The 27,814-nt window shown below is 42.5% G+C and overlaps 2 protein-coding genes across 3 annotated transcripts in view; one reads left to right on the plus strand and one right to left on the minus strand.

Annotated features, from left to right (window-relative positions):
* The window catches only part of LOC126398287 (zinc finger protein DPF3), a 423,217-nt gene that overhangs the window by 136,754 nt on the left and 258,649 nt on the right, over positions 1-27,814 (plus strand). The gene's annotated exons all lie outside the window — the stretch shown is intronic.
* Positions 8,929-26,177, minus strand: LOC126398281 (phospholipase B1, membrane-associated-like). Its single transcript, XM_050057489.1, has 16 exons — positions 25,661-26,177; positions 25,307-25,371; positions 24,783-24,873; positions 24,622-24,680; positions 21,564-21,631; positions 19,961-20,004; positions 17,948-18,068; positions 17,774-17,825; positions 17,573-17,653; positions 17,401-17,466; positions 17,208-17,299; positions 14,374-14,455; positions 14,012-14,113; positions 13,689-13,784; positions 13,323-13,394; positions 8,929-9,773 (listed from the first exon to the last, which is right to left on the minus strand). The coding sequence occupies exons 1-16, from the start codon at positions 25,716-25,718 to the stop codon at positions 9,636-9,638; spliced, it is 1,287 nt and encodes a 428-aa protein (XP_049913446.1). The 5' UTR covers positions 25,719-26,177; the 3' UTR covers positions 8,929-9,635.

Below are 27,814 nucleotides of genomic sequence, written 5' to 3' on the forward strand. Positions count from 1 at the left end.
TTTATATTTGTTTTATAAAAGTTTGGGCTCATTCTGCAGCGACTCTTCTTATTAAACAAGACATAAAATACATCGAAGAATAAATCTGCATCACTGGAGAATGATTTGAGAAGCATGTGCGTACATTTGAATACAGATGCAAAGCTTTGACGTCTCTCTTGTGTTCTCATGCAGGACAGAGCTGCATCATCGCACTATATCTGCTGATCATGTCTCCTGACTACCTGGATGTGTTGCTAGGTGACGGGTCATTGAACATGAATGCTGTAATGGCTGTGATCATGTGATCATGTGATCATGTGAGCAGGCGGCTTGAATGAATTAAAAAAGACCCTTAAAACATTTATTAGCCTGAGAAAATGCAGCATTTATACTTCTGATCACTGACAAATGGGATCAGAATTTAAACTGTGACATAATATATATAGGCGAACATTATTAATATATATTGGTTGAAATATAAGTTCTGACTTAAGACTTTCCTTAAAGCCCGACTTGAGGCATCCTTAGAATAAAATGGGTTGCACAAAACACAAAACACCCTTAATTCTCCTCCTCAAGGTTTTCTTTATATCTTCACTTAGGTATTTAAGGGTCTCTCCTTAGCTTGGACTTATATTGCTTATATTTAAGGAATCCCTCAAAGTTACCTTAACTATTGGACAAAAGGCCTTAGGTGTCACAAGCTCAAAACAAACATTTTACCAAAGTAAAATCTCTTTCAGTGCAGTAAATGTGTTCATTTTTTACCTTAACTAAGAAAGCTTTTCAAGGCTTTCCATACACCACATTCATGTAGGTCCCTAAGATAAGGGAAATGAAGCCTCTAGTGCAGTGGTTCCCAACCCTTTTCTTGAGGGACCCATATTTTTACCATTGTAGACTCATTGAACATGAATGCTGTAATGGCTGTGATCATGTGATCATGTGAGCAGGCGGCTTGAATGAATTAAAAAAGACCCTTAAGACATTTATTAGCCTGAGAAAATGCAGCATTTATACTTCTGATCAGTGACAAATGTGACATAATATATATAGGCTAAAATTAATAACTATATACTGGTTGAAATATAGCCTACTCTTAAGTTCTGAGTTAAGATTTTCCTTAAAGCACGACTTGAGGCATCCTTAAAATAAAATTGGTTGAACAAAACGCCCTTAAGTCTCCACCTCAAGGTTTTCTTTATATGTTCACTTAAGTATTTAAGGGTCTCTCCTTATCTTGGACTTACATTGCTTATATTTAAGGAATCCCTTAAAGTTACCTTAACTATAGGACAAAAGGCCTTACAGTGTGTTCACACCGGGCGCGAGGCAAATTTTTCACGCAATAAGATTACATACAAAGTCAATGTAAAGACGCAAATAGACGCAAATTTGTGCCGGCGGAGCGAATGATGCGAATGGAGCGAACACGCAAAATTTGCGTCATTCGCCTCTACGCGTAAGTTCAAAATATTGAACTCGAGCGAAATATTCACTTGATGCTGTGTCGGGGCAGCCTATCAGGGTTGAGATTTTCCTGTCGTCACCGACGTCACTGACCTGCTGCTGTCCCGCCCGTCCCCTGCCCTGCGTTGTTCCGAAAATGGAGGACAAGCTAATAATAGCTGTTTGTGGCCACCCTGCGCTTTATGACATTACGTCCCCAAATTATAAGCTTCGGACCAAGAAAGACCTGGCGAGTGAGTGAGGAGGTCGGTCTGCCTGGTAAGTTTTGAAAATTGATTCCAACTATCGGCTGTACTTTTCTATCAACAAAGTTAGCACTAGCATTAGCCCCAGTTAGCACAACTGATGTAGCTTGCAGTGACGTGTTGACGCCCTGACATCCACAACAATAAACTGCTATTCACCAGAGACAGACGGACAGACGCTCCGCAGCTGAAATGGAGCGCCTGTAGTTGGTTTCCTGCCGGGAGATCCTGGTGCCAACCCTCGCCAACAGGTCCTCAAACTGGGCTCCAGTCAGCCTGAAGTACCGCTGAAAGCGGCTATCATCCAGACGGAGTTCCTGGAGGAGGCGGTGAAACTCGCCGAGCTGGATGTGCTTCTGCAGGATAGGGTGAACCCAAAAACGACAGCGTTTGGCCCTCCGACGCATCTGGGACTTCCAGAGCAGGTACAAAGCAGCGATGGTGGTTATCTCAGCCATGGTTGAGGAGAGAATGGCGGGCCAGATGTTGTTATCTAGTGAAAATGGACGGTGTCGCTACTCGTGCGACTGACGCAATAACACAAATTAACAAAATGGTCCGGCGTCCAAACTCGTGCGTTACGCGTGAATAATTCGCTTCACTCGCGCCCGGTGTGAACGCAGAGTGAGGTGTCACAAGCTCAAAACAAACATTTTACCAATGTAAAATCTCCTTCAGTGCAGTAAATGCTTCATTTTTTACCTTAACTAAGGAAACATTTCAAGGCTTTCCGTACACCACATTTATGTAGGTCCCTAAGCTAAGGGGAAATTAAGCGTCCAGTGCCCAACCTTTATCTTGAGGGACCAATATTTTTACCATTGTAGACTGTGGTGCCCCCTCGTACACATGTTACACACGCCCGTATCCTTGTGCTACATATTTTACATTTTTTCTATATTAATTAATTTAATTATCTTTTTAATAAATGAATACGCTTTAATATAACCCTTAATTATATTTGTTTTTGACACATTAATGAACATAAATGACACATAACACATTAAAATCATGACACCCCTTAAAATCAAGAGGGCTCCGCGATCTGTTTTTGTAGGATATATATTTGGTAATCACTATTATGTACACACACGAGTTATTTTTGTGTGACAAAGTTAAAAGGCTCGTGTGTATGTTCATGTCTTTTCTTTACATGTTTGAAATAAATATCAATATCAGCATTTTGAAAATGGTTGTGGATTCCGTTTGACTGTCGACTGTTGGACTATGTTAATGTAGATTAAAATTGCTGGTGATACTTTATAATAAGAACAAAAGAAGAATAAATAATGTGTGAAGTAATGTAGGGTGGATTATGACTTCCTGTTGCTTAACATTAATACATGATCAAGTCACTTTGCAACACAATCACCAGAAACATGTTGGCATTGTTCTTACTGTTTCTGCAAACCACAGACATGTTACATTTGGTTTTGGTTTGGAAAAAACATGTTTTGGCTTAAAGCACCCAGTGTTGGAGCCACAAGCCCCGCAGGAAATGCAGCAATGTCTCAGTTTGAAAAACAAAAAAAATCTTTCTGTGGCACTATGCCCACAGGAAATACAGAAAACAAAAAACACTATTCTGGCAGGAAACACATTAATGTCTCAGGGAAAAAACAAACACTTCTTGTGGCGCTATCCCCAGTGGGAAATCAGCAACAAGTCACTAAAGACACCCAGTCTTTAAAAAGGCTGAAAAGCCACTGGAAACACAGTAATCACCAGTTCTGGTGTTTGTTGTTTGTCTTGAACAGTGGTCTGCACTTTGGCTGACGTCTCACCTACTGTAGGTTTCACCTTATGTTAATTCACTATCAGTTTTATTAACATGCCATCAAATTAGATAAAATCCAGTTACCTGTAAAACAAGTGGTCCCCAGAGGATGAATCCTACTGACTCTGGTGTTGCCCTGACTTTTCCTCTATCACCGCCAATAGCTCAACGTTTTTACTTATTCAATAAAGTATCTCAACTTCTACTGGACACACTGGCACTAAATTTGATCCATTCAAGGTTACCAGATGATGAATCCCTCCATCTTTGATAATCCTCTCACTTTCCCTCTCGAGTCACCATCAGGTCAAAATTGTAATTTGTCCAATACCTGCAAAACTAATGATATTCCCGTCAGAACATGGTACAAACATCACACACCCTTAAAGGCACACCCCTTTCCCCAAATGAACATTTGTTTATCAGTTACTCACCTTGTGTTTTTCCAGCATGCCTCCACGGTGAACGAATAATCCAAAAACTGAGAAAATTCTTGATGCAAGTAAAATGGGGTCCACGTTTAACAACAGCAAAACTAAATCAAAACGTCTCTTTACAAACTCTCACACAACTCATGTAGTAAAATTCAAGTCTCATTTATCCAGTCGTATGCGTGTACTTTCCAAATAAATAAATCAGACAGCCCTTTCTGACAGGAAGGACTGAACTAACAATGAAAACGTATCTATCCTCTCTTTAAAGCCAGACTCCATTGACAAAAACTGTAATTTTACCTGGCTGACCACAGGAGCTGCTGGTCTACCTCTGCCTCCATCAGTAGTTTGTTGTCTTGTTGTGTGACTTTGGTGAATATGAACTAACCTGTTAAAACACCAAAGTCACAAACTGATGGAAGCAGCGTCAGAGCCAAAGGTCTGTGTTTGAGTTCTTTTACTGTCGTTGCTATATTGTTAAGTCTTTTTCTAAGGACTATAGAGTGGAAGAGAAGAGCACACTGAAACCAAAATCAGTGGAGAATGGACAGACATGTTTAAACATGCATCACTGTAATAAAGTGAGAAAGAAACACTGAGTGTAGATGTCAGGAATCTGAATGTGACTGTGACACCCGGCTGTCACCATCACTAGAGACTGATGCTTCTGACAGCTGAGTCACAGTTACACAACAACATGTAGATGTTCACATCTAAAATGCTCTTTTATGCACAGCAGAGACAGATTCCAGCTCATGTAGTTAAGATATAAACTCACCAGCCACTTTATTAGGTACACCTGTTCAACTGCCTGTTAATGCAAAAAGCTCATCAGCCAATCACATGGCAGCAACTGTCATGTAGACACGGTGAAGACGAGCTGCTGAGGTTCAAACACAGCATCAGAATGATGAAGAAAGGTGATTGAAGTGACTTTGAACGTGGCATGGTTGTTGGTGCCAGACGGGCTGGTCTGAGTATTTACTGGGATGTTCAGCACAACCATCTCTAGGGTTTACAGAGGATGGTCCCAAAAAGAGCAAATATCCAGTGAGCCAAAATGCCTTGTTGATGCCAGAGGTCAGAGGAGAATGGCCAGACTGGTTCAAGATGATAGAAAGGCAACAGGAAGTCAAATAAGCACTGGTTCCAACCAAGGTGTGCAGAAGACCATCTCTGAAGCAACAACACCTTGTCCAACCTTGAAGCAGATGGGCTACAGCAGCAGAAGACCACACCAGGTGCCACTCCTGTCAGCTAACAACAGGAAACTGAGGCTACAATTCACACGGGTTTTCTCACCAAAACTGGACAATAGAAGATTGGAAAAACCACATTCAGATGGAAGCATGGATCCATCCTGCCTTGTATCAACGCTTCAGGCTGCTGCTGGTGGTGTAATGGTGTGGGGGAGATTTTCTTAGTACCAACTGAGCATGGTTTAAACACCACAGCCTACCTGAGTATTGTTGCTGAGCGTGTCCATCCCTTTATGACCACAGTGTACCCATCTTCTGATGGCTACTTCCAGCAGGATAACGCACCATGTCACAAAGCTCACATCATCTCAAACATGACAATGAGTTCACTGTACTCCAATGGCCTCCACAGTCACCAGATCTCAGTCCAATAGAGCACCTTTGGGATGTGCTGGAACGGGAGATTCTCATCATGGAGCAACTGTGTGATGTCATCATGTCAATATGGACCTAAATCTCTAAGGAATGTTTCCAGCACATTGTTGGGTCCAACCTGGTACCAGCAAGGTGTACCTAATAAAGTGACTGTGACTTAACAATCATTGCCCTATGATTTGGCATTATTGTATTATTATCCATTATTTAAACATGTGATTTCATTAAATATCCTTTAATTAAACTAAACAATTGAGTTTCATGTTTTACAGTGTTGTTACATAAAAGTCTTTTTATTAGGAACAGGCTCACTGTATTTCCAACCAGCCTGTGGATCATCCTAAAGCTGTTTGCTCTCTCTCACCTCATAAGCGGTGAGGACCAGATGCACATGAGGTCATTTTCTCTTTTGTTACTGACACATTCATTAAAAACCCGACAGACAAAGAGGTTTCCAGGGCGCGGGCTCCACTGTTTGCTGTTTCAAATTTCCTCCTGCTCCGTCCACTGAGATCCCAAAGATCTCATTATGTTTTCAGAGAGACAATAAAGGCCAATCTGCGTCAGCCCCGTATTTGTCCCGCATAAACCGTCAACGGCTTTGTTTAATCATGAAGAGGGTTTTTCTTTGAATGCAATAATAATAAGGTCATAATGAATTCCGGCTATGAGGACTGATTGAAATTCAGCTCGCTGCAATATCCAAGAGAGACGGCAGAAAACGGGGACACAGTTAATATATATTTTAGATCCTAAAGTGTGGTTAACAGTGTACTGGATAACAGACTGAGAGGCTTCACTAAATAAACACATTGAAATGGACCTCTCCATTAAAGCCAGTGTCCAAATGACATGTTTACATTGAATGGGGTTTTAGAAAAGCATCCCATCCTGCTTTGTAAAGCTGAACTCTGCCATGCTGAACAAACACTGCATGCTTTTCATTTCCATTCACAAGCTAAATTAACATTTCTGAGCAAATAGGCTGCGCTTAATATAGCTTCCACCTGCTCTCATAATTATACTAGTTAAACAGTCCATACATACTGTACTGTGCGCTCTTAAGCAGAAGACACGTGAGCAGGGAACTCATCTGCAGGTGATCATATATCATGGTGATACTTTGTGTGCAGATCAACAACGACTCCTCTGCTCACCATCCAGCAGTGTGTAGGATATCTGTAGTTGTTGTTCAGCGTGCTCACTGTGTGGGGTTACTCTGCCTGTTCTAGTGCTCGGTACAAACATCCAGCAGCTGCTGGAGGACACAGACGTGAAAGTGGGCCAGCAGCCGCCCGGAGATCTGAGGAACAGATGTGACTAAATTGTCTCTGGTTTAAAAAGTCACAGTTTTCTGGTAACATTTACTGTGGGTGATAAAGAGGACACATCCTGTTCCATCTTTAAATCATTTCAGTGAACTGATCGGGGCGCTCTAACAGGACAACGGTATGTGGCTGCACATGTAAATCTGTCTTAGCTGGAAGTGAGACTTTAAGCTCCATCCGCCTTCCAGGTAAATTTGCAATTTGGAACTTTGTCTGGAAGATTCCAATATTTTCACTGTCAGCTCAACAAATTTGAACATTACACACTTTGTTAATACCAGAAAAGTTGAAATAGAGTGCTGCAGGGATTGCTTTTTTTTGTAGACCAGCCCAGAAGTTAGCATCGCTCAGTTCCTGGGGAGTTTTCTGTTGGATCTTGGATTTCTGCAGAAAGTTTCATGATACTTACAAATTTTGTCCAGCAAGATAACTTTCATAAATTAATACCACTTAAGTGATATCTGAGGCATAAATGCAATCGCCAGAAGTCATTTCTAGGCTATAAATAAACTACACCACAGTTCCATGACTTCAACGTGGCCACCACCCCGAGAGCAGGAGAGTAAAATTAAGTGAGGCTGGCAGAAAATACCGGTAACATAAAAGGTAGACGGCAGTGTTGTTCAAAGTTAAAATATTCTAACTTTTTGTTTTCCTCAAAGACAGAGGCCAGGCCGTATTCACAAAGCTTCAGAGCACAGAGTTGCTCCCAGTGACAACATTCACAGAAAAGTCTAAGAATAGTGACATTTTCTTAGAATTTCCCCTTAAAGTTAAGACTAGGTCCTTGTAAAGATAAGTTATTCACAGAGCATCTTAGACCTTAAAAGAGCTCCAAAGGTAAAAAACTATCAGGAGCAGGGAGGAGGGCTTTTAAGAGGCTGAGGAGTTTCTTAATCAGAGGAGAAAATGGTGGAAACACAAAGAGGTCAGAGAAATATTCACCAAACGCTGGATGACAGTGAGTAAATGAAATTATAAGAGAAGATCGTGCAGGAATAATATCTGTGGTTGATGTCATCAGGGATACACACACATTTCCCACCTAACGCTATAATGTCAGAGACAAAATAATCACAACACTAAGATATTTGAAAACTGGAAAAACACAACAGTGCAGCAGTGATGACTTGAGTCTGTCTCAACCTTCCATCAGCAGTGATCACACTAACACAGTCAGCACTTCATTTCATGTCCACACACCTTAAAGTTTCTTTATGCTTCTGCGTACACTCGACACAACGTGCACGCAGTTGCTGTGTGCCTATCATAGTTCTGCGTCCTGTTGGTCTATGTCACTATGCAATTCCCTGCCAAAGCACTTGGGGGAGTGGTGTTCTTTTATATACCAACCTAGACTCTGTGACGTCTATGGTCGCTGCTCGTTCATTGTTTATCTTCTGGCTTTGCTCTAGTCACAGTGAAGATGGCGACCAAGAGAGAAAGACTGTTGCTGGAGCTCGAAATGATCGACATTGAACAACAAATGCTCTTGTTACAAATGCTACGACAACAACAATGAAGAGAGAGCCGACTGCGCTGATGGTCTGTACGCCCGTTGAATGGCTCGACTTTTGAAACTACTGCAGCAGGAAGTGAAACCTTGCGAAATGCTGGAAATTATGTAGTTTGAAGGACCAATCATAGCTCTTGTGTTCTGCATTGGGTCTGCGTTGCCTCAACGCATGGTTACAATTTTTTGGAGGTGAATGTCGCATCTCTGCGTCAGTTGCAGAGGGACGCAATGCCTCTGCAAAGCCCTCTGCGTCATAGGTGCGCAGTAGCATAAACCTTGCTTTACAGGCTCACACGGGCGTGTCTGTGACAACCAATCACATCTGTTAAGAGAAAGCATCACACCTAGCAACAGGGTCGACCCATATGTTTTGATTTACCGTCCTGCCATTCTGTCGCACTGTTTGTTTGGTTGTTTGTTTTTCCTATGTTACCCAGGAGTGTTGTTTGTCTACCTGAGTTCATGTGAACGCAGCCTGAAGGTTCAGAGTTCTTCAGGAAAATACTTAATAGACATTGACTTCTGTTTTGGGCAGAGTATAGTTAGTTTAATATTTTATGTATGAATTTATAAATACCACAAAAGTGTTACTTGTGTGTTACAAAATAATATGCAATTTATAATATAAAATACAGTATCACTACAGCAGCAGGACTTTTCCTCAAAACTGGACCTATAGTGTATTATTCTAATTACACATGTGGGAGAAACATAGCAGACCACCCTGCCCCCACATGTAGTGTGTTTAGAGCAGGTCAATCATCTTTGTGCAGAGATGACAACACCTACACCTCCAACCGCCTCTAAAAGTGAAATATTCAGGCTGCAGCAAGGTCGTAGGGTTCGTTCCAACGTTGGGCAGACACATGTGAAACTGAGGATTCTGGGTCCTCTGCCAGAAGGTTTTGAGTGTCACCAACACCTGTGTTTTCTGCATCAATTCATGGTGTTAGAATCCTAAATTTTGTCAAAGTCCTCTGCTGCTTTCATGTTTTATTAGGGATGTAAAAAGGGAAAGTGTCCCCTGCATTCCTTCCTGAAATCTACGCCTATAGATTTACTGTCACATTCTCTTCCAGAGCTTTAAACCACAGTCATTTCCTCCATGCTGTAACTGAGGCCACAGACATGCAAAGTTGCAAACAGTGGCTCACAGACTCTCCTTCGCAGGTGATCTGCTGTATCACCTTATAACAGAAAAGTAGCAGTGTCATGGTTGTAAAAAAAAAAAGATGCAGCAAAGTGAAAGCTACAGAAGTCCAGGACATGTCAAACCCACGAGGAGCAGGAGCAGCAGGAAGACAGCTGCCTGTGACAGAGCGCCAGACGGCTGCGGGGGCTGACCTGATCTGGCTGCAACTGGTCGGGTGAAGATGTACGGGTGTTCCTACGGATGAGACCCGGAGAATATGGTGAGAATCACTTTGTGTTGTGCATGTTAAAGCATATAACAAACTGCTCTTTGATTACACACCATTGGGGAACACCTCACAAAGCGTGACAGAGTTTGATATTGATTTACAACAGTACAGCAAACATGGTAAAGCAGTTGCAAACAGGGACGGCTCTGCAAAGTATTTGTTGGTGTATTTAACGAAGCTCTATGCGAAATCTAGAGCGTTGTCTGAGTTGTCTGCAACACACAGCTAACAGCTAACAGTGCTAACTCTATTAAAAGTGCTAAACAATGGCAACAGTGATGGTTTTAAGATTATTTTTTTGGCTTTTTGCCTTTATTGTATAGGACAGACTAAGCATGACTGGGGGAGAGAGAGGGGGATGACATGCAGCAAGAGGCCGCAGGCTGGAATCGAGCCACCAGGCACCCCCAAGATTATGCTTTTAACCAAGGGGGAATGTGAGTGTGCCCAGTACACTTCCTTGATGATGCCATCCCGGTATCAGCTGTAGCCACCACTTGAGTGCAGTGCAAAGCGAAGAAAATGAGCTAGCCATTGGGACGCACACATGCACTAACATTTCAACCAGGACAAACCACAGAGAAGCTCTGATTACAAGAGGGAGCATGACTTCAGTCTCTGCTCAGGATGCCATTACTCCACTATATCTTTACATAGCAAACACTAGCTATGTTTCCATCCAAAAGTGATTTGAATCATTGGGAAATGTGCATTAAAAGAAATATGAATCCTGTGTGTTTCCATTAAATGTACACCTGCAGATGTACGCTCGCATTCTTCTTCTTCTACGTTTTCTGGCGGTTGGCAACCAGCTTGTAAATGCATTACCGCCTTTCCGACCCGGAGTGTGGATATCACCATGGAGAGAGGTGCGCTACATCAGACTTAATTCGAACATAACTGTTTCCATCCCCCATTTTGTGAATCAACATTTTTTTTAATCAAACAAAACCCGGCTTTCCATCATAATTTTCCGATGCGATATTTCTAGATGCGCATCTAAACAGGCTGATGGAAACATGGCTAGTGGTTTGCTGCTATATTAATGCTCTGAATGTCTCATACAGAACCTAAAATATGTTCTGACATCTGAGTCAGACACCAAAAACAAACCCAGAACTCAGAAGATGGACAAAAAGCAAACATGTACATACACAGTGAAAATTATCAAGTGAAACTAGTCAATTTGATCATTTAAAACTTTTCTGTTTAACAGCAAAATAACGTCTGCTGGCAACTATGTCAGCGTAACTTCCACAAAAAACCCCAGTGGGATTTTATCAGCCTCTTTAATGGCCATCACCAGTTGGTTATGTTGTTTGTTAGGTTTCACTTTCCTTAGGTGAAGGCACCAAAATGACATGGTTAGGTTTAAAAAAAGATCATAGCAGGGTGTAAACTGGCAGAAATCCCTTTCTGGAAGAAGCTTTAAAGGTAGGATCTGGAGGATTTTCAAACAAAAAAAAAAAATAGACATATACAAATGAAATCCTGCTTAATCATCACCTATGGGCTTCTACTCATGTGTGGTAGTGACTCTGTTTGCAGAGCTCCTGCCCTTTATCTGTATTTTGATGTTTTTGTGAGCTCGGACTGCTTCTGGGCGGAGATTTTCCCAGCCAATGAGAGAGCGCAGGTGCCGTGCCGGAGCGTGTCCGAGCGTGCACCAGCACGAGCCTTGCCTGAACCTCTTCTGTGAAGCCTTCTTCCGTACCTCCGGGCTCTGTACACCCGGGAGAAATGGCGGATACAGACATACCCACGAAGAAAAGGAAATTCAATGTGAGTGAGGCAAAACGCCGAGCCGATAAAGCACGGGCCAAAACTCGTGTGAATATCGGGGTGGCTTTCACCCGCTTTCGAGCATTGAAGGAGAGGCTCGGGATGTACAGCGACACGGAGTTGGCCTGCTTTCTGTTGGACAGGTAAATCCCAAATACAGGCCGGTTAGCTTGTGCTAGTTTGCTAATTTATCAACTTTTCTATTACAACAACTGTAATTCCTACGTAGTTTGTTGTGGAGGCTAATTCCGACTATCAACCGATGCAAATAACTTTACGTTTAGCTAATATATGGCTTGATGTAGTGTGAGGATTGAGCTTTGAATCATTTTGTGTAACACACAACTGCCTGGAGGGGTAGGGGCAGCGCGGAGTTGAGCCTGATAGGAGGGGCCAAATTGGAATGTGTGTTTACAAACAGCAACTGGAAAATCCTCCAGACTCTACCTTTAACTTCATGGGCTGATGCTGACCTTCTTTACCTAATGGTAGGTGTGGCAGGTCCGTACTATCCCATATCTCTGATGCTCATCACCGCTGATAACGTCCATTTAATGGCCTGATAACAACAAAGTGGCTATAAAATCTAAACTGGGATTGAATATCTATGTTACAAAAAGTTGAAACCTCAGCAAAATGATTTTCATTCACTGCTAAAATCCATGGAATCAATTTGTCTCCTCAAAGGGAGGAATCCTGTTTTTACTCTCAACTCGTCAAATGCTGCCACTTTGTCAAGGAACCAAACCGACACGGACACATGGAGGCACCCTTCGTAGCAGTATGATACGCACCTGGCGGCAGCAGTTTGGGCGTAGTATGAAGACTGAGAAAGTCTGTATAAGTTTGGCAGGAAGAGAGGGGAGGGGAGGGGAGGGGAGGGGAGGGGAGGGGAGGTGGATGGATCAAACAAACACCAGACTTTCATNGGGGTAGGGGCAGCGCGGAGTTGAGCCTGATAGGAGGGGCCAAATTGGAATGTGTGTTTACAAAGAGCAAGGAGGGGAGGGGAGGTGGATGGATCAAACAAACACCAGACTTTCATCCGGGGGCCCGCTGTTTGTTTCCCGTGAAAAACCAAAATAAAGTATAAATAAGTATAAATGACCATAGTTATTTTAAAAATGTTTTCAGCATGCTACACAAATGATGGATGTCACATGATGTTACATTACCTCAGTAACATCTGAACATATTGTCGGCCAAACCATGATATATTTTTCTAAACCTGACCATGTGCTTTTGTTGCCAAAAGTAAACCTAAAAACAAAGTGACTTACCTTCTCTGTACATTTATTTTGAAAAAGACAGGATGCATGTAAGGAGCGGAAACTACAGTATGCATTTCATATGAAAATGGAAGCATAGTTTGAAAAGACACAACATATGTAACAAGCATCAATTGGCACCATCCCTGAAAGTCCAACACAGACACCGGAGGGAATGTAGTGCATCATATTTTGACATGCAGGTCCACTGACAAAGCAGCAGCATTTGACGAGCTGAGATGAGAACATGTCGGAAATTAATAGAAAAGCCAGCTACATCCTTGGGAAAATGCATTTGGCGACAGGAGTTCTGGTCTATGTTCCTTCAGTATAAAACAGTATTTAGAGTGAAGGTTAGATTCTTCTTGTTTAGTTTAGCTGTTAAAAAAAATCTTTAAACTTTCAGAATAAAGACGCAGACGCTGCTCCGGTGTCGTAACATTATCACATAGAGACTGGTCTTACCAAGGGTGGACAGATGAGACTGATGGGGTCAGAGAAGCTGCTCACAATCATCTTTCCTCCCTCAGGCTGAAACTGTGAGCGGAAGACACAGAGAATTAATTCATGGAGGAAATAAAAAAGTTCTGTATCTTGAAATATGTTGAAGGTTTTTGTCGTAGTTGTAGTAAAAAAATACTGATTAATAAAAGCCGTCCTTCATTTTCATCTGCTTCTGATCTACAGCTTTCTTCTGTTAAATTATTCATTGTATTTAATCCTGCTGTGACATTTCTTCACATAATAAACCCTTGTGAACTGCAGGGGGGGTGATTGTGGACCTTTAACCTCCTGTGCCATTAAATACAAGCAGCGTGACTCATTGTTCACCATGTTGTTCCACAGTCCTTTAGCCAGCTCCTCGTGCCCCTTTATGGTGAAGTGGAAGCAGTCGTGAGTGAAGAAGGTCATATCGATCTTCCCGTTCTGCTCAGGGAGACAAAACACACACACTGGTGTAGATTTACTGATGGAGTGTGTTGTTGATTTGTGAAACGTGACTTCGCTCTCACTCTCAGCCTCGTGTTAACAAGCAGCTGTCATTCGGCATCTTAATGATTCAATCAGTACTGTGCTGAGGGTCACACTGATTCATCTCCTGACACCTCTGCCACTGTGATGCTGCTGTGGCCTTTGGAGTGAGGATTGATTACCGGGAGGCGAGGAGGGTCAGCGTGTTTCAGGAAGGGCTGGAGTACGACGGCAAAGTCCTTCCTGAAGAAACGATCGCTCAGCAGCAGCGTCTCGAGTCTTTTCTGTCGATGAGAGAAACACAAAAATCAATTCATAGGAACAACAAGCATGAAAAAAATGTGACAGAGAGTTGTTGGCATGAAATCAATATGCCGTGTTTTGGGGTCCATACACAACTTTGTACATTTAGTGTTTGATTAGTAGATGCACTTTCAAAATAAAGTGAGTTATGATCGCACAGGATAGTCAGTAATGATTTAAAGTGTTGTTTCCCATCATGGATAACATCCACCTTCCATTAACTGAGAGGTATTAACTGTACCTGGAACTCCAGATTGACTTCTATCAGCTCCCGAAGCTCAGGAGACTTGGCTACTGGCTCGATCAGGCACGAGCAGAAAGACCTTAATTAAAGGAGATTGCAGAAAGGGCCACAAGAAAAGAAAGAAAGAGAGAGAGAGAGAGGTCAAACAATCACAGTATAAACTTGAGGAATCTGGTGCAGAATTAATTAAGTGGTGTAAAATGTTTGAAGTAACTCGTGAGATTCCTATGATGTTTTTTTAATACTCAACATTGCAATACAAAGAGCACAAAAAGGGCCAGGGCCACATGTAAAGTACGTATACAGTAGTTTATGCTTCTGCTGCAGGATTTGGCTTCTTTAAAGATCCCTTCATGCGATACTCCACTTCTTCTTTCTTACTAAAAAAATCCAGATCACTGTATATTTTTCAAAACTAAATACTGGACACTAGATGTCTCCTACATTACAAAGAGGTCCATTCTTAGTGTTCATGCACCGGAGCGTTCACGTTTTAACAGCACACTTATATAAGTCGTGTAAGAAACCTTTTACTGCGGACATCGTCAAAAGACCTAAAAGTTTTTAAAGCCCTGATGAAGACCTGCAGTGGTCGAAACCTGTTTGCTCTTTAATGATTTAGCCACTACAATAAAGGATTTTTTAATACTTCCTTCCTAATTTTCTATATTTCTGGAGGGCCTGGATTGCCTTCCTGTGTATCCTATTATTTCCTGTTCTCCATGAGCACCCAACACCAGGTTTTGATCTACGTTTGATTATACAGAGCAACCAGTCGTCTCTCTCTTTTCCTAAGGAAGTGGAGTTTTGTTCCAGTCATCCAGATGAGTTAGCAAGCTTTGAAAAACGAATCAAAACTGTTGGCCAGCATCAAAATGTCTGCTTGTTGCATGTTTAGGTGTCAAAATCAATTTTCCAACAGCAGACTCAAGAAGAGGATCATCACCGTTTCAGAGCAACAAGTGTGTGTGTGTGTGTGTGTGTGTGTGTGTGTGAGTCCTGGTTGCTCCTAAAAACACGAACAGAACATGTAGGTGTCCTCGCAAAAGCCTTCAGTTTTACTTGAATCAATATTAAATATTCATGTTTATTACCTACACCAACCATTTAGGTAAGTTACTATGCAAACATTGCCGAAACACTGGTGCCATCTATGTCTATATTCCTGTTAGGATGTAACGTTGATTCATCATAACCCGAGCCTAATACGGGTCCATGTCATTGGTCTGACATCCCATTAGTCCGACGGTCCGCGGTGCTGAACAGCTCCCGGCGGGCGTATTTCTATCTTGATGGTGCGCCGCGACGGGCTCTGGGTCAGCTGGGAAAGGCTTGAGGCGAAGCAGGGTCACGGTTTATGTGTTTGCCACTTTCTTTTTCATTTTAACCCACACCATGATCTTTTCCTGACCCTAACCAAGTGGTTTTTGTGCCTAAACCTAACCAGACCTTAACCACAGGGCATCATGATGATTTCGGAACGGACTTAGGAACAATGAGTTTAATATGGTCGGAACAATGAGTTTAATATGGTCGGAACAATGGGCAGTTCCCGCCTCATACATAGCAGTCTTGTGTCCTTGTCTTTGGTTGGGGAGGATTTCTGATTTCAAGAAACAAAACAATCCATGTCATGGTGTTTGTTTGGTTTTATGAGCTTTTTCTGAGATTTGAAGTTTAAAAATGGTCAAATGGTGTGCATGGGGTACATGCAGATCCTGAGAGGCTGGGCGACCAGGTGTATTTTTACACTTTAAACCACATCTCAACCGAGAAAAGTGTCTCCTTTGGATAAAGTTGTGTGGTAACGTTAGACCACAACATCAACTCAACGTGAATAAGATTAACAATGATGTCTACATCTGTTCTAAGGTAAGTCAACATTGTGTTTGAGGCAACATATTGTCACTTTGCTGGAAAGAAATATAAAGTTATCTTTAACATCTCTAGCTAACGTTAGCTAAAGTTAGCCTAACGTTAGCTCCTAGCTGCGTTGTTCATCATGTCACCTTGTTTGCTGGGAGTTCATTAGCCTATTTTGTTCTAGTTTTGTACTTTGGTGATCGTACATCATTGTTAGCTGTTGTCCAAAGGGCTCTAGTTAAGCTAACGTTAACTTCTGGAGCTTAGCTTCATTAACTTATCTGTAATGGCAGAGATAACAAAGGTTGGCAAACGTTATGCTGAATGATTCAGTGTAAATACTGTAGCACCAAACTAACGGAGAGACACTCTTGGTAAAGATGGTAAAAAGGCCGTTATCCTTTTCTCATATTCTGAGCCAAAAACCTTAACTTCAGTGGCACTTTAACTTGTTGTCTTTGATGGTGACGGCAACCAGATGCGGTTCACAAGCGTACACTGTGACCTGTAAATTTTGGCTTGTAATTTAAGCTTTTCATCGACCTTCTCAACAATAAAATGATGAATATATCCCTCCAATGCGTAGTTTAGGCCCTTTTGGTTACTTCTCAATGACATCTGATCGTTATGTCCCCAAAAATCATCAATTGCCTCCTGTGAAATGCCGTGTACTGTGACACCTGCCATAGCGCCGCTCACTGAATGTTGATAGTTTGTCCAGTGAGTGAAGGGGGCGTGGCTTAGCCATAGGTCAGTTGGTGACTCTAAATTGTCCGTAGGTGTGAATGTGAGTGTGAATGGTTGTCTGTCTCTATGTGTCAGTCCTGTGATAGTCTGGTGACCTGTCCAGGGTGAACCCTGCCTCTCAAGAAATGATAGCTTGGACAGGCTCCACCCCCCCAGCGCCCCCTAACAGGATAAGTGGTTATGGAAAATGAATGAATGAATGTTAAGAATGAGTGTCTCACCTTTGGAGAAGGCACCCCGGGGTGGGCTTCTGCACCTCCCTCAGAGTCTGCATGGGCAGGATCTGCACGACATTAACGATCATACGAGGAACCTGAAGCACAACATGAAGAAGACGCCTGCGCTGAATCACCGCACCATACTGAAACCTCACTGAGACCAAATGTGTCTTGTTTCCTTTTTCTTTCACTTTACCTCATTCATAAGCATTTCCAAGGAGACGGTGATATAGTGAATGAAGTTATCCACTGAGAACAGAACCTGGAGAGAACATGGAGACTCTGCAGAGATTAATAAACACATCTGTCATTCTGTAAAAAGCCTTTTTTATTGAAGTAAATGAATTTCAAAGAATAGAAAGACAGACCTTATCTTTGCAGTAATCACAGATGTCATTCATGCCCATGAGAATGGTTAAAAGCTTCCAGTCCTCCTCGAAGTTCAGACCCTGAAGAAGAGACAGCAGAGGGGTGAGAGTTTTTCTACAGGAACACTTTAATAGTCAGCTCTATAACCTTCATCATCCCTCTGTTATATATTTTTTTAAATAAACAGGATATCACTGTACCTCATAAGCTCTCAGCGTGTCAATCAAATGTCTCGTCTGGCCGGGGAGATTGCTAGAAGAACCAAACAACAGCATATGTCATAATCATCATAAATACTTAATAACACAAAGAAGGTCACAGAGCGCACATTGTGCCGATCGAAAACAGTTCGTGTCACACTGATGAGTCATTACAAGGTGTTGTGTCCAGTCACAGCCAGGTTGAAGCCTGTCTCGCTGATATGAGCCTGCATCCCGTGAATTGTCTTGCCGGGAGCAGCGCCGAGCAGATTGGGATTGAACAGCTTGATGATGTCTAAAAAACACAAGTGGAAGAGAAACATGTAAAGATGATGTTGTGTGTATTTTCTTTTGCTGACTTCGGTTTATTGGGTGGTCTACACATATCAGACACAAATTATTTTTAAGATATTTTTTTAATCAAATTGAAGACAGATTTTTCTGTTTCTTATTTAAGCATTGCAGGTACAGTGGCTTGCGAGAGTATTCAACCCCCTTGGCAGTCTCTTTATTTTGTTGCCTTACAACCTGGAGCTATATCGTAGGCAACTGGACTTGTTTGCATTTCTTGAACACGTTACGCCTCTCATCCAAGAAGCTCCTTCAGTTCTAAATGACTGGTGCGAAGTCACAGGCTTTAAACTCTGTGTGGGTGTGAACCCTTACAGAGTCGTTGGGGTCACATGTGAGTCGTTGACCCACCTGGCCACCATGTGAGTCGTTAGGGTCAGGTGGGACCAGGTGTGAATGGATGTGAAATCGTCTGGGGAGGGATCCCAAGACTGCATTATAGGAGGGTGATAAGTGGTGTCGTGGCCACCTCCTCTGTTTAACGATGGTCGATCCAGCTTGACATAGATGGCTTCTTTCACGCCTCTTTCAAAACATCTTCTCTGGATAAGATGTGAACATGCTGTCCTCAAAAAGGTGTCCCTTCTCAGCAGTGTCCCCAGCAATGTTCACATCTTGGCCAGAGAAGAAAGATGGTTTAAAGCCTGCGACTCCGCATCAGTCATTTAGAACTGAAGGAGCTTCTTGGTTGAGAGGCGAAATGTCTTCAAGAAACGCCAGCAAGTCCAGTTGCCTACGATATAGCACTTAAGATTACCATGACCTGGATGACTGAGAATCTTGGCAAACATCTTACAACCTGGACTTTAAAAGGAATTATGGGGGGGTTTGTATCATTTGATTTACACAACATAACTCCCACCTTGAAGATGCAAAAGTCAATACCGCATAAAGCCACCTTTTGCAGCGATTACAGCTGCAAGTCTCTTTGGGTACGTCTCTATGAGCTTTGCACAGCTAGACACTGGAATTTTTGCCCATTCTTCACGGCAAAACATCTTCAGCTCCTTCAAGTTGGATGGGTTCCGCTTGTGTACAGCAATCTTTACATCATACTACAGATTCTCAATTGGATTAAGGTCTGGACATTGACTGAGCCATTCCAGGACATTCAACGGTTTCTCCGTAACGCACTGGAGTGTTGCTTTAGCAGTGTGTTTAGGGTCATTGGCTGCTGGAATGTGAACCTCAGTCCCAGTCTATGGAAGACTCAAACAGGTTTCCCTCAAGGATTTCGCTGTAATTAGCGCCATCCATCTTTCCGTCAGTTCTGACCAGGCTCCCAGTCCCTGCTGATAAAAAACATCCCCACAGCATGATGCTGCCACCACCATGCTTCACTGTGGGATGGTGTTCTCAGCATGATGAGAACTGTCCCTTCTTCCATTTGTTTGAGGAGTCCGTTACATAAAATCCAAATTAAAATCCATTTAAATTCCAGGTTGTAAGGCAACAAAATAGAGAGAATACCAAGGAGGGTGAAGACTTTCGGAAGGCACTGTGAATATAAAGTAGTATGAATGTGGTCCCGTGCAGAGGTAGATTATAGGAATAAGGTTATTAAAGTGAGTCAGTTTAATCTACAATTTACCAACAAGTAATCACAAGTCGTAGATGTAAAGAGAACTTTCACATAGAAGAGCTCGACTCACTTTTACAAAAAGAAATTAAAAGATGGATAAATGAAAGTAGATAAAATGTTTGTGGTGATCAAGACAAATTCAAGACTGTTTAATGACTTTTAAGACCTAATTATATTAGTACACTCACAATAATACAATAACACAATAATGTGTAGTTATTGCAGAGATATCGTCCCTGATTCAAACATCTTACTTGCCAAAGTAATGACATCCTCAAATGACCCGTAGCCTCCGATGCTGCAAGATGAAGAGATGTGACAGAAAATTCCATTAGTGCCAAAACTAAATATTCAGAATATTTTACAGCAATATCTACAAATATAAAAACACTCTAAAACAGTCTCATCTGGGGCGTCGGTGGCTCAGTGGTAGAGCAGGCGCCCCATGTACAAGGCTGTTGCCGCAGCAGCCCAGGTTCGACTCCAGCCTGTGGCCCTTTGCTGCATGTCATTACCCCTCTCTCTCTCCCCCTTCACACTTAACTATCCTCTCTATAAAGGCAAAAATGCCTCAATAGAGCAAAATCCATCTCTGATTTAAAAACAAATATGTTTGACCGCCATTTTGAAACCATGTAACATATCAAAAGCATGCACATCACACAGAAAAATGTTGGTGGTCCGTAGACCATCTGATAGCAGGGGTCAGGAGCACGATGTGTAGAACTCACAAGTGCCACTAATCTAAACATGTGCGGCAGACTGCAGCCTGAATAGTTAAGTCAGAATGCCTCTCCGAAAATCAGGGGCTCCTTAAAGAAAATCCAGGGTACAGAGAAAACCAGAAAAAGAAAAGGAGCAGAGAGGTGATGGCCAAATGTCTGACCGAAAAACATGTGAAAAGGCAGAGCTGAAGGTGAGAGCTACAGTGAAGACACAATTATCATATTAAACTGGAGGACCTAAGGTGTCCATCGCTACCAACCATGTTATGCTATTGCGTCGCAAACTGGGCCAAATAACACCCCAAACCTGTGCTAAATTTTGGTGAGGGAAAAAGGAACATTGCTATTTTTCAAAATAGTGTATTTGAATATTTCTGCACACTGGGGTCCATAAACAGTGTTTGAATTATGTACACTGGGTGTAACTGGACAAATGAGACTTGACAGCCATATACTCTTTACACTGTTTCAGTTCTGCACACGATTTGACCAATATCTAATTAAAGAAGCCCTCAAGACTGAATGAATAAATGAAGAAAACTTATTTGTTCTCTCATGAATTGATCTTATGTTATAACACCCTGTAGTCATTTCTACAGTCAGTGTTTGGCATTACTTACTAGGTTAGGGACACACTTGTGCCCATGTGCACGAAAAGTTTCAAAGGTTTGAGAAGGTGACATGTTGTGTTTCACCGTAAGTATTAAGTATATGATTCTGAGTATTTTAAGTCAACATTTCATAAGAAATTATTAATAATCATTCATATTTAAAGTAGAAGTGAAATTTAGAAGCACACTGACTTGTCCCTGATGTTATCTGGCATTATCAATGGGCCCTCAGGCTCAAAACTTTAACACAAAATACAGTTATATGGCACATTTAATGACTATATGTATCACTATTTGACAAAGGCGCAGCGTAGCATCTTTAATAGACAGGTGCCATGTAGCACCAAAATAGGATCCCCTATGGTTAGGAGCCAAAAAAAAAACTCTTTCGGGTTTAGCACCATTTTTCTTTAGAGTTATGAGTTCTACTTATATCACATGCTGTCTACATGCACCTCTACAGTAGGAATTATTATCTGCATAGAAGACCCAGCACATGTTTCACACATAACTTCTGTTACCTCCACGAGACGTGACGAAACTCAATGGGAATCCCGAGGACAGTGGTGGCGTTGGCACCTATGGCCGTCTGAAAGGGAAAGACACAGCGTCTGGTGAGATTATATCATCAGAGCCTCGACAAAAGAAAGAAATCTCGACTGTGTGTCTGTTTCTTTGAGGAGGTGAGTCCGTCCTTTAAATGACATCTGTTGCATTTCTGGTATTGTCAGCTGCACTTTGTATCTTTGTAAACATGCTGTAAATGTCAATTGACATTTACAGCTGAGGTAGGCAGAAATCTGGGAAAGGGAAAACAGAAACAGCAGAATTTTGATCTAAGCCCCTCCCACCAGTTGACCACGGGCATATACAGCGCCTTGCAAAAGTATTCACCCCCCTTTGCTTTTTAACTATTTTGTTAGATTCCAACCTGTAATTTAAATGTTTTTCATCTGAAAATTTCATGTGATGGATCTGCACAAAGTTATCTAAGTTGGTGAAGTAAAATGAGAAAAATATATATAAAAGAATAATTTAAAGAAATAAAAAAGTGAAAATTGGCATGTGCATATGTATTCACCCCCTTTGCTATGAAGCCCCTTAAAAAGCGTTGGTGCAATCTATTACCTTCACAAGTCACAGAATTAGTTAAATGAAGTCCACCTGTGTTCAGTCTAAGTGTCACATGATGTGTCAGTATAAACACACCTTTTCTGAGAGGCCCCAATGGGCTGCAGCTCCACTTAGCAAGAAGCATCACATCATGAAGACCAAGGAGCTCTCCAAACAAGTCAGGGACAAAGTTATAGAGAGATACAAGTCAGGACTGGGTTATAAAAAAATATCTACATCTTTGATGATCCCCCGGAGCACCATCAAATCCATAATCACCAAATGGAAACAACACGGGACCACAACAAACCTGCCAAGACAGGGCCGACCACCAAAACTCACAGACCGGGCAAAGAGGGCATTGATTAGAGAGGCAACAGAGAGACCAAAGGTAACCCTGAAGGAGCTGCAGAGTTCCACAGCAAACACTGGTGTGTCTGTCCATAGAACCACAATAAGCCGTACACTCCATAGAGCTGGGCTTTATGGAAGAGTGGCCAGAAAAAAGCCTTTACTTAGTGTTAAAAACAAGAAAGCACGTTTTGAGTTTGCCAAAAAGCATGTGGCCGACCCCCTAAATGTATGGCGGAAGGTGATCTGGTCAGATGAGACTAAAATTGAACTTTTTGGCCACAAAGGGAAATGCTATGTCTGGCGGCAACCCAACACATCCCATCACCCCAAGAACACCGTCCCCACAGTGAAACATGGTGGTGGCAGCATCATGCTGTGGGGATGTTTTGCAGCAGCAGGGACTGGGAAACTGGTCCGCATAGAGGGAAAGATGGATGGTGCTAAATACAGGGACATTCTGGAGCAAAACCTGTTTCAGTCTGCCTGTGATTTGCGACTGGGACGGAGGTTCACCTTCCAGCAGGACAATGACCCGAAGCATACTGCTAAAGCTACGCTTGAATGGTTTAAGGAGAAGAAGTTAAATGTGTTAGAATGGCCTAGTCAAAGCCCGGACCTCAATCCAATTGAAAATCTCTGGTTTGACTTGAAGACTGCCGTTCACAAGCGGAAACCATCCAATTTGGGGGAGCTGGAGAAGTTTTGCCATGAAGAATGGGCAAAAATCCCAGTTGCAAGATGTGGCAAGCTCATAGAGACTTATGAAAAGAGACTTGCAGCTGTAATTGCTGCAAAAGGTGGCTCTACAAAGTACTGACTTCAGGGGGGTGAATAATTATGCACACTGAAGTTCTTTGTTTTTGGGCCTTTTTGTTGTTTGCTTCACAATAAAAAAAAAAATTCACATCTTCAAAGTTGTTGGCATGTTCTGTACATGAAATGATGCAAATGCTCAAACAATACATTTTAATTCCAGGTTGTGAGGTTTTAAAACGTGAAAAATTCCTAGGGGGGTGAATACTTTTGCAAGGCGCTGTACATGCGTTTCATACAGTAACCCAGTGTTTCCCAAACATTGATTTATTTAATCCCATTTCATTGTATAGCTGCCTGCAGCTCATTCACTCGGCTCCTTCTTGCCCTGCTCTCTCTGTTTATGAGACTACAAATTAGCTAGCTAGCTCGCCACTCCACGATCTCTCTGCCTCGTTACCTGCCGCCGTGGAGTGCTTTGCTGGGAGGAGAGCGGGCAGCAGTTCTGAGAGGTGGTCCATCAGTGGGCAGCTCTAGAAGCTTGAATTCGGCCAGCACAAACCCCCCGGCGCTGGGTGTCACAGCTCGCTGGTGGCCAGGTCTGTCCCATGTAATGGCAGCAACAGAAAGTTTACTGATCCAGTGGGAAGGAGCTGGAGTTTGTGCTGGCTGGAGGTCAGTCTCTAAAGCTTCTACCCGCTCTCCTCCCAGCCAGGTGGTCTGTAGCGGTGGGGTGTGTGGTGGAGGACACACTGTGATTCAAGGATTTAGCTAACGTTCGCTACATAAACATGAACTTGAAGCCACAGCCGTGAGCCTTTGGCTATGGTTAGCAGAATGCTAAACTATTAGCAACATTTTCTCTCCCTCTCTTAAACCGGTGGCTCCCAACTTGTGGATCAAGGTCCAAAAGTGGGTCGTGGGCTCATTCTGAACAGACCGCAAGTGACTGGCAAACTTGTCAAGTTTGTAAAAAACACTTTAGTTTTAAGAACAGTAAATTTTCGGCACAGAGCTTTTATTGTGAAAGGCTATTTCCTTCTAGAGTGAGTGACTAACAGACAGCAACACCAAAAACAAGTATCAAACTATGTGGACCTTGAACTAATGACTAAGGAGAAATCTGGACCCTCTAGCTGGACCAGTTGGGAACCACTGTCTTGAAGCTTTGACTGAAGCTTTTAAACCCAAAGTAAACTGCCTACCCTTGCTTTCACAATTCACGTTTTTGCTTTTAAAAAAGCCAAAAAGCAAACTGAGAACAGTAGTCTGGCTGCACTGCTGTCACTGCAACATTTAGTCATCATGACTTTAATTGCATATTGTATTATTTATACTGTATTGGCAAATAACACCTACTGTCAGAGAATCCCCCAAGGCAGCGATGACTTTGATATCTGCCGCCTTCACATATTCAACTGGAGATGGAGACGCAGAGAAAGAAGAAATGAATCAGAAGTTTCAGCTCTCAAGTAATGGATTGATGTGAGGCTTGGTTTGGGGATGTGACCTTGACAGACCTGAGGTGGGGACAGAGTGAGAAGGACTCATGTCTGGACACTGGAACACAGGATGCTTGAAGCTCACTGGTCGAGTTTTCTCTGGAAACTCCTGATGAAGAAACAAGAGACACTTCATCACTGTCAGGCGTCAAACTTTCGAGTCTCCTCTGTTCAGATACAGACTGAATGTTTTCTATATAGAGCAGCTTTGAGATTAAACCTGTCTGATAGCCAGCGCAACGTTAGCTTTTCACTCACTGACCCTTTGCTCCCTGTCTTTAGTTGATGTGTGCATACTCCAAATACCTGCTGGTCCATGTGGTCAACCTGTGCCGCTTATGATAAAAGTAGGTTACTCATTGTTACACGATTCTGCCCATTGATAAAGCTACCAATCAATCAATCAATTAAATGAGGAACAAAATTTAAAGCCAGAGAACGAAATAATATTCTGCCATGAGAATTAGATGTTAAATAGTATCCAGTGTCTAACAATGACAGCACTTTTAGAGTCAGTGGTAAAAACATGTGTACAACAGTACCTTGTTGAGGGCCTCCTTGCTGTAGTGCCGTATCCCCTCCTCATACTCCCACCACCAATCGTTGCCTCAAAGAGAAGAATTATTTCCAAAGTGTCCATTTAAAACTTTTTAAAATGGCCCAATAAGCTACTGAAAACACTGCTTTATAAATTAAACAAGTACTTTTACAACCATTTACAGCACAAATAAAAGCTTCTATAGAAACAGGTTTTCTCATAAATGTTTTTTGTTAGCAGATGATGACGTTATAAACAATCTAAAAAAAACAGGCCCTGTTTCAGAGGCTGTTGTAACAATAAATACAGGCACACAGCCTCACGTGTGCTCTGCCCTCCTGCTTTTTCTAGCACTTACCTTTGACAGAGCGGGACGTGAGCATACATGTTGCCACGGCGATCCAAAGCCACTCCATAGTAGTGCGTATGGGCCAGTCAATGGGTCACCCCTACAGACTGCACAATGTGATGCTCGGCTTTACAGCTCTGTCACTTTGTCTCTCCCACCCTCTAAAGCTGAGTGACACCCCGCGGGTCCAGTGGGAGCCGTTCAGTCTGTGCCAGCAATACAATAACTCCTAACAATAACTCACAGGTTTTCATATGCAGGTTTCATTTTAAAGTGCCGTAGTATAGGAGCTGACTTCATCAGGAGGTGGAGGAGATGGTGGATGCTGTGAAACCTTGGGGAGACGCCTCTCAAGCTGCAGACAACTGTTGGAGGCCAACAAACATCTAAACTGATTGTGATTTAGTGAGTCATTACTGTGTTGACAGCTGCTTTTCAGGCACCAAATGTGGGTGTTTTTTTAGGGACCTGTCGCTGTCTCTCCAGAGGAGGAAGTGCCATGACAAGCGGTTGTTTTTTACTGACATTGCTTCGCACCCTGAGGGATCGGGCCATGAAAAGTGGTTGTTTTTAACCAAGACAATGCTGCGTTTCCTGCTGGGGTAATGTCACAAAAAGTGGTTGTTTCTTCTTGAGACGTCACTTGGTATCCTGAGGGGATAGTGCTATGAAAAGTGGTTGTTTTTAACTGACAAGTTGCTGCGTTTCCTGCTAAGGTAGTGCGACAAGCAGCTTTTATTTTGTACAGAGACATGACTGTATATCCTGCCAGGATAGGGTGATGAAAAGCAGTTGTTTTTGACCGAGACATTGCTTTGGATCCTGAGGTATTGGGGCTGTGAAAAGCGGTTGTTTTAAACTGAGACATTGCTGCGTTTCCTCCTGAGAAAGTGCCACTAAAAATGGTATTATTATACCGAGACATGGCTGTATATCCTGCCAGGATAGGGTGATGAAAAGCGGTTGTTTTTGACGGAGACATCGCTTGGTATCCTGAGCAGATGGGGCCATGAACAGCAGCTGTTCATAACCAAGACAATGTTGCGTTTCCTGCTGGCGTGGTGCCACAAAAAGCAGTTGTTTTTAACTAAGACATCACTGCGTATTTCGAGGGGATAGTGCCACGAAAAGCGATGGTTCTATACCGAGACATTGCTGCATATTTTGCCAGGATAGTTTGATGAAAAGCGGTTGTTTTTGACTAAGAGATTACTTTGGATCCTGAGGTACTGGAGCCATATAAAGTGTTTTTTGTACCTGACACATTGCTGCATTTCCTGCCAGGATAGTGCCACGAAAAGCAGTTGTTTTTAACCAAGGCAATGTTGTGTTTCCTGCTGGGGTGGTGCCATGAAAAGCGATTAGTATATACGGAGACATCGTTGCATATCCTGCCAGGATAGTGCCATGAAAAGCAGTTGTTTTTTACCGAGACATTGCTTCGCACCCTGAGGGATTGGGCCATGAAAAGCGGTTGGTTTTAACCAAGACAATGTTGTGTTTCCTGCTGGCGTGGTGCCACAAAAAGCAGTTGTTTTTAATCGAGCCATGACTGCGTATTCCGAGGGGATTGTGCCATGAAAAGCGATTGTTTTATACCAAGACATTGCTGCACATTCTGCCAGGACAGTGGTATGAAGAGTGGTTGTTTTTAATAGAGACATCGTTTAGCACCCTAAGGGATTGGGGCCATGAAAAGGGGTTGTTTTATACCGAGACATTGCTGCATTTCCTGCCGGGGTAGTAACACAAAAAGCAGCTGAGTTTTACTGAGACAACACTTAGTATCCTAGGAAAATAGTGCCTCAAAAAGCGGTTGTTTTTACCGAGACATCGCTTCACACGCTGAGGGTTTGGGGCCACAAAAAGCAGTTATTTCAAACTGAGACGTTGCTGCATATCCTGCCAGGATAAAGCCACAGAAAGCGGTTGTTTTTGACAGAGAAACATTTCCTGCAGGGGTTGTGTCCCCAAAACTGGGTATTTTAAGCCAGAACATGATCTCTTCCTTACCACAACGGTTTTTGTGCCTAACCCTAACCACACATTAACCACAGCGTTGTTGAAAGTTTCAGTGTATGTGCTACATGGTAACGTACAAGTGCAACATCATCCATGGTTTGCAGAAATATACAATGCCAATATTTTTATAGGTTTTCAACA

The sequence above is a fragment of the Epinephelus moara genome, chromosome 12 (assembly GCF_006386435.1).
Source record: "Epinephelus moara isolate mb chromosome 12, YSFRI_EMoa_1.0, whole genome shotgun sequence".
Classification (NCBI taxonomy): Eukaryota; Metazoa; Chordata; class Actinopteri; order Perciformes; family Serranidae; genus Epinephelus; species Epinephelus moara.

What these genes read in the sequence shown, in the direction of transcription:
- LOC126398281 (XM_050057489.1), bottom strand. Translation starts at nt 25,718, where the DNA reads ATGGAGTGGCTTTGGATCGCCGTGGCAACATGTATGCTCACGTCCCGC. An exon ending in ACACGCTGAGAGCTTATGAG is followed by an intron (nt 17,654 to 17,773) that starts GTACAGTGATAT and finishes TCTCTTCTTCAG; the next exon opens with GGTCTGAACTTCGAGGAGGA. An exon ending in CTGACCCTCCTCGCCTCCCG is followed by an intron (nt 13,785 to 14,011) that starts GTAATCAATCCT and finishes CTCCCTGAGCAG; the next exon opens with AACGGGAAGATCGATATGAC.